General features: G+C 45.4%; 1 protein-coding gene across 1 annotated transcript in view; it reads right to left on the minus strand.

The window, feature by feature from the left end:
- Positions 1–4,043, minus strand: part of MOV10L1 (Mov10 like RNA helicase 1) — a 93,827-nt gene extending 89,784 nt beyond the window's left edge. Inside the window, exons 1-2 of the mRNA XM_063075840.1 lie at positions 3,947–4,043; positions 3,063–3,247 (exon numbers count right to left, since the gene is read on the minus strand). Coding sequence (XP_062931910.1) covers positions 3,063–3,247; positions 3,947–4,043 — 282 coding nt within the window. The remainder of the gene's footprint in view (positions 1–3,062; positions 3,248–3,946) is intronic.
- Between the last annotated feature and the right edge of the window lie 3,028 nt (positions 4,044–7,071).

Consider the following 7,071-nt stretch of genomic DNA (forward strand, 5'->3'; position numbering starts at 1 on the left):
AAATTAGACCCTTACTTTATACCACATGTAAAAACTAACTCAAAATGGATAAAAGACAAATTTCAAAGCTAAAACTATAAAACTCTTAGTGGAAAACATAGGGGAAAATCTTCACGATCTTGGATTAGTCAATGATTTCTCAAGTATGACATCAAAAGTATAGGCAATAAAAAAAGAAGATACAAATTGGACTTCATAAAAATTTAAAGTTTCTGTGCACCAAAGGATACTGTCAAGAAAGACTGACAGAATGAGAGAAAATACTTGCAAATCATATCTCTGATAAGGGGTTAATATCAAGAGTATATAAAGAATTCCTACAACTCAAAAAGAAAACAGAAAAACTCAATTTAAAAACACAAAAAGGACTTGAATAGACATTTCTCCTAAGAAGATATACAAATGTCCAATGGGCACATGAAAAAAATATTCAACATTACTAATCATTAGGGAAATGTAAATCAAAACCACAATGAGATACCACTTCGCAGCCACTAGGAATGGCTATTTAAAAAAAAAAAAATTAAAAAATAACAAGGGTGGCCAGGATGTAGAGAAGCTGGAACCCTTGTGCACTGTTGGTGGGAACTAAAATGGTGCAGCTGCTATGGAAACAGTTTTTTGGTTCCTCAGAAAGTTAAACAATTACCATATGACCCAGCAATTCCACTCTTTAGGTATATACTCAAAAGAATCAAACAGATACTCGTTCACAGCAGCAACAGTCACAATAGCCCAAAGGTAAAAACAACCCAAGTGTCCATCAACAGATGAGGAGAAAAACAAACAGTGGTATATTCATATAATGGAACATTACTCAGCCATAAAAAATGATGAAGTTTTGACACATGCTACAACATGGATGAACCCTGAAAACATTATAAGTCAAATAAGCCATACACAAAAGGACAAACACTGTAGGAGTCCACTTACACGACGTATTGAGAACAGGCAAATTCATAGAGACACACAGTAGAACAGTGAATTGTTGAATGGAGATGGAGTTTCTATATGGGATGCTAAAACTCGAGCACATGCCAAAAGAGCTAAAAACAGAAACCAAGAAAAGCATTAGGTCTGAGGAATGAAAGTGCTGGTGGGGAGCATGGAGGGAGATTCTACTTTTCATCTAACAGCACCTCAGCCAGAGCTATCTACAGGACTTTCTGTGATGATGGAAATGTTTTTATTTGTGTTGCTCAATTTGGTAGTCACCAGCTACATTTAGCACTTGAAATGTGGCTAAGGAAACCAAGGAACTAATCTTAAATTTTATTTAGTTTCAATAAATTTAAATACCTACACATGGCCGGTAGCTACCATATTGAACAACACAATTCTAGAATTTGAATTACTTTTTATATGGGTGTATTGTTTTTAAATTTTGAGAAAGATATTAAGTTTTAAGATGGCACTTACTAACTATAGTAGTAATTAAGTACATCTCAAGTATTTTTAAGAAGCAGTTAACATCTTAGTAAGTTTGCCAGCTTCCAAATTACATTAAAAATTCAATAGCTTTCCTATACAGGAAGAAAAAGATTAATTTGAAAATAGAATGTAAAATTATACTGATGATGTAACAAAAACATAAAAATTCTTGGAAATAAACTTAACAAGGAATTTGTAGAACTTAAGTGAAGAAAACTATTGAACTGTAGAAAGAATATAAAGGAAGGCTTAAATAAGTGAACAGACAGAATTGGTAGTTGGAGAAGGCTCTATATGACCCAAATGTCAACTATCCTGAGTGGATTCCATAAATTCAGTGCCATCCAAAGGAAATCTGAGCAGAGGAGGAGAAACAACAAAAAGATTCTAAAACTCATCCAGAATGTGTAAAGAGCTGGGAAAATTCCATCCACAAATAAGAGTAAAGAAGGGAAACCTGCCTACCTCACATCACAGCGACCAAGCCAGCAGGGCTCTCAGTACAAGCATCAGGACCAACAGTGACATACATGTGGGATTCCAGTGTATGATAAAGGCACTTTCCAAATCAGCAGAGAAAGAGTGGATTGATTACTAGTGGGGTAACTGGCTCCCTGAAGAAAGAAATGTCTCGTTCCTCCTGTCAGTCTGTGCACCAAAATAAATTTCAGGCAGATTAAAGATTTAAATGTCAATAAACAATTTTCAGAGGAAACTCTGAGTGAATATTTGTAATAAGTATAATAAGCCTCTCTAAGGATTCTTACAGAGCCTAAAAGGCACACAGTAATGATATACACATTTAACTACATAAAATGAAACTTCATAAAACAAAGGCAAAAGATCATTTCGGGGAAGCTATCTGTAACACTTTCATATAATAATTTTTTAAAAAAAATCTCTAATTTCCGTAATATGTAAACTTTAACAAGAGAAAAAGTTGAACTGTACAAAATAAAATGGACAAAGAACACAAAGATAACTCATAGAAAAAAATGTGAAAAGTTAATGTACTTTTACGCATAGTGCAAATAAAAATAATAAGATCACTTTTCACTTATTACATTGGCAAAGATTTCAAAAATTGATAATTCCTGTATCTTGACAACACTGGGTAAGGCAGTCGGTCTCTCACTCTGCTCCTGAGCATATAAATTAGTACAATGTTATTAACGTTAATTTGATGATAACCATTAAATTGTTAAATACGCATACCCTTTAACTTAGCAATTCTACTACAAAAATACCTAAAAAAGGAAGCTGCTGAATAAGAGTCCGCTAACTATCTTTGCTAATGGGATAATAAAGGGTGCAAAAAACTACCATTTTTAACAATAAAAACACTGGCACAATAGGTACAGAACTTTTAATAGTGTTCTACATGGCATAAATTTAGAGGCCAACTTGACTTTCCTAATTATAAATCCGTACTTTCTTGGAATGATTTACAATGGTCATCCTTTATTTTCTTAAAACAGAAATCATTATGAAGAACTGAAGCACCCCTCGCAGGTACGTTCCACTCCCTCCCCCATGGCCAGGGCATGTCTGAGAGGTTAACTGGACATAAGAAAAGCAACGTGAAGCCCCATGGTGGAGAGAGACTGTTCCCAAGCTCACTGAGACCTTACCCTGATTGCCTTCAGTCCATTTGACACTTTATCTTCTTCCACGACGGCAATAACTTCCTGTCCGACATCCAGCAGCACTCCGCTCGTCACAGCCTCGGTGGAGAAGTAGATCAAATCATCGATCATGCCGTAATCACTGCAGTACCTCGTCACCACACCCTGCACAGTTTTCAACATGGTGTCACCTGAGACGGGTAAACGACGAGGTTATGTCGGCCACAAGAGCCAGCCCGCCCTACAGTTAAGCCCCACCAGAGAAGAGTGCACGAGCTCCCGCCGGGGACAGGGACCTGACGGGCTGAATCTGAGCCACAGAGAGCCCTGCCGGGGGTGGGGCGCGCACGAGGCAGGCTTCGAGGGACGGGGCTAGGCCCTCTTAGGGCGGGGGCTGCGGCGGGGCGAGCCCAGCGGCTCCTCGTTCTCGGCGTCTGTGCAGCCCCTTCGTCGTCCGTGAGGCGCAGGCAGCTGCGGAGTGAGGGGGGCGCCGGCCGCACTGGGGTGCGCAGCGGCAGCTGCGGCGTCCCGGGCGCGCCGTTTCCGCGGCCATCCCCGCTCCGGGCCGTCCGTCCACAGAGTCAGCGGCACCACGGGAACCGAGCCACGCCTCACGCAGCCGGCATCGGGCCGGGGCCGGGTGGGCCGGGCGGTCAAGCCCGTCCGTGAGCACGCCCTCGGAGCCCCGCGGCCTCGCGCGGCCTCGCGCGGGCTCAGGCACGGGGAAGCCCGGGCCCGGCGCCCGCGAGCGTCCCGGGCCGGCTCGAGACGTCGGGTCTGCCTCCAGAGCCCCCGAGCGCGTGCCGCGGAGAGCCGCGCCTCACTGGGCAGAAGGGCGGCGGCCCACGCCCACTCGCCCCAAGCGCAGCGCAGCTCCCCGCCGTCCGCACCTTCGGCGAGCTCCGGCCCCGGCCGCCCGGCCGCCTTCTCCCCGGCATCCGCGCTCCTCCAGAAGAAGGCCAGCAGCCGGGCCGCGAGGCGCAACATGGCCACCTCCGCTTCTGCCTCGCCGCCCGCACGCGCCGTCGCTCCCGCGCCGTCGGCCGACCGTGCGCCTGCGCTCGCGCCCGCCGCCCTCGCCAATGGGGAGATCGCGCCCGTGCCCGCCCCCTGTTGAGCTCGGCCAATGAGGTCACTGCACCTGCGCCCGCCTCTTGTTGAGCTTGACCAATGGGGCCACCGCGCGTGCTCCGACCCTAAGTGGTTACAGGTTGGCCGTTGGCGTCTGTTACTGCGAGAGGAACGCGAGGGGCAGAGTGGGCGTGGCGTCACGCGGGAGGGCGGGGCCTCGCGCGGGCGGGCGTCTTTGCCCAGCCCACAGTCCGCGGAGATGGTTAAGGGTTCCATCTTCCATCGCAACGGCGTGGGACGTGAGGTGGAGTTTTCCAGAGATGTTCTTGACGGAGTTGAGGAAGTTCTGTCTGCTGTCTCCCAGGGGTCCTCCTCACGCACGGGTGTGAGATTTCCTCAAGGGCTTTCCCTACACGCGCTGGAACGGTCAGTCGTGCGGAACCAACCCTGCTCTCCTGGGGAGGCGACTGGGCATGGTTCTTTATCCTTTTCGTACGCAGCGTTCCTTGAGTCACTTGGTGACTCTGTTGCGGGCTGGGATCTGTGCTCATGGACGGGATTGGTCCGTCATCTCTATCTTTCCATCGTGTCTCTCTGGTTTTGGGGTCATTCTCAGGCTGGCCTCGTGCAATGCGTTGGGAGCATTCCTGCCTCCTCCGTGTGGAAGACCGTGCAGGACTGGCATAGGTCATACCTTACGTGTTGGGCCTGGAGTTTTCTTTGTGGGAAGGTTGTAAATGACAAATACGACTTTCTGTATTAGCAATAGGGCTGGTCAAGTTGTCAATGTAATACTGAGTACACTTTGACAATTTCTGTCTTTTAAGGAATTTATTTCATCCAAATCACTGGCATAATATTGTTCATAGTATTTCCTTAGTATCCTTTTGATGTATATGTCATCTATAAAATGAACCATCTTTCATTCCTGACACTGGTAATTTATGTCATCCGTCTTGTTTTCCGTGATCAATCGAAGATTGATCAATTTTATTCATCTTTTCAGTAGACTAACTCTTGGTTTCAATGATTCTTTATTCTTTATATCTTTACTATTTCAATGATTTCTCTTCTTTATGATTTCTATTGTTTTTTGGCTTAATTTCTGTTTTTTTTTCCCCCCTAGCTTTTTAAGGTGGAAAATTAGGTAATTAATTTTGCAGCTTTCTTTTTTAAATATAAGTACTTAAAGATGTAAATTTCCCTTTAAGCTCTGAGGTAGCTGCATCCTACAAAATTTGACTTGTATTTACAAGTTCATTCAGTTTCTGATTCCCCTTGTGACTTCTTCAAGCCACGTGGGTCTTTTTGAGAGGTGTATTGTTTAATTTGTAAATATTTGGGGATTTTCCAGATAATTCTGTTATAAATTTCTAATTTAACTTGGTAATGGTCTGTGAAGAAAGTCTGGATGATTTCAGTCTTCAAAATCTATTTAGGCTTCCCCCCCTGCAGATAGTTTCCTTTCACAAACATTCTGTGTGTCATAAACAGTGTGTATTCTACTGTTGATGCCTGGGGAGGAGTCCAATTTAGTTTTGGTCGGCTATCTTTGTTTTACTACGTCAGATCTGTCAGTGTAATTGACAGCCTGGCCCTCGCCTGCATAAATGCACAGTATAAGTATGATTCTTTCCTGAGATAGGAGACAGTGGCTCATTTCTTAAAGTTTATGAAGCACCTCTAAGTCTTCGTCTTGGGCTCATTCTGGGCATACACATGGGAATGAGAAAAGTGCCAGAGATTCATTGGGTTGGTGGGAAGAGACATTCCCAGAAATAAGAGCCTGCAACATGAGGGCTGGTAGCCTGGGTCTGGCTTCCTGCCAAGGGTGATTGACAGTGGGAGTTACCACCTGACAAGACTGCCCCTGAGCTCCAGCAGCCTGAGCTGTTCCTCACTCAGACATCACTCAGACTCTCAACCTCATCATGTCCAAAACAAAACTCATGACACTTGCACCAAACCTGCTTCCCCTGGTCTTCCCATCTCTGTCCTTGCCACTCAGACTGAAAACATTGGCATCATCTGAACTTGGCCCACGTCACTCTGACAGCAGATTGTGTTGGTTCTTCAAAATCTATCCAGAAACCGGCCACTTCTTGCCACTTCTACCGCTGCCCCCTCAATGCCAGTCAACACCTGCTCCCTGGCCCCCAGCCTATTCTCCACCCAGCAGCCAGTGCCATTCTGCCCAGACCCCTTCAGTGGGTCCATCTTAGAGTCAAAGCCAAGTAGTTTCCATGCCCACAGGTGCCTCCTGGCATGATCCTGTGCCCACCCTCCTCACCTGTGAACCTGCCATGCCCCTGTCTGCAGCCTTTGCTCCAGCTCTGCCAGACTCCCCCCTTGCCCTCTGCACGTCTTTGCTCAAATGCCTCCTTCTCACTGAGGCCTGCCATTGCCCTCTGAAATGGCAAGTCTCCCTTCCTGCCATTTCTCTCCCACGACTTCCTTCCCCTTATAGAGGGAATCAAGTGCATTGCCATATAACGCACTAATTTATCTCGTGTCCTCCTGTTCCCCTCTTGGAATGTAGACTGCATGTGGGAAGGACTGTGGCCTGCTCTGTTCCCTCTGTAAATATTTGCTGAACGGCTGTGTAAATGTCAAAGCATGAGAGGGATCTCAGCAGGTAGAGAGGGAGAGAGGACACTTTAGGGACAACAGTTTGTTTGAAGATTGTATGAAAGAACAGGACTTGTTCTCAAAACTGGTATTGCCAACAGAAACAAGGGAGCATTTCTTAGGTGACTACTTAGGACTCTAGGGTCCCAAGGAGTTTGCTCTAAAACCTCTGATTCAAAGCAGCTTGTCTGTGTTTTGTTAGTAGAGAACAACTTCTGAAAGGCACAAAAATGGTGAAACCCAATTAACATTTTTCTTCAAACAAAAAGAAACAGAAGGGTTCAATCTGATGTGACCAATTCCCACTAATTCAGTG

Source organism: Cynocephalus volans, chromosome 12, assembly GCF_027409185.1.
Source record: "Cynocephalus volans isolate mCynVol1 chromosome 12, mCynVol1.pri, whole genome shotgun sequence".
NCBI lineage: Eukaryota > Metazoa > Chordata > Mammalia > Dermoptera > Cynocephalidae > Cynocephalus > Cynocephalus volans.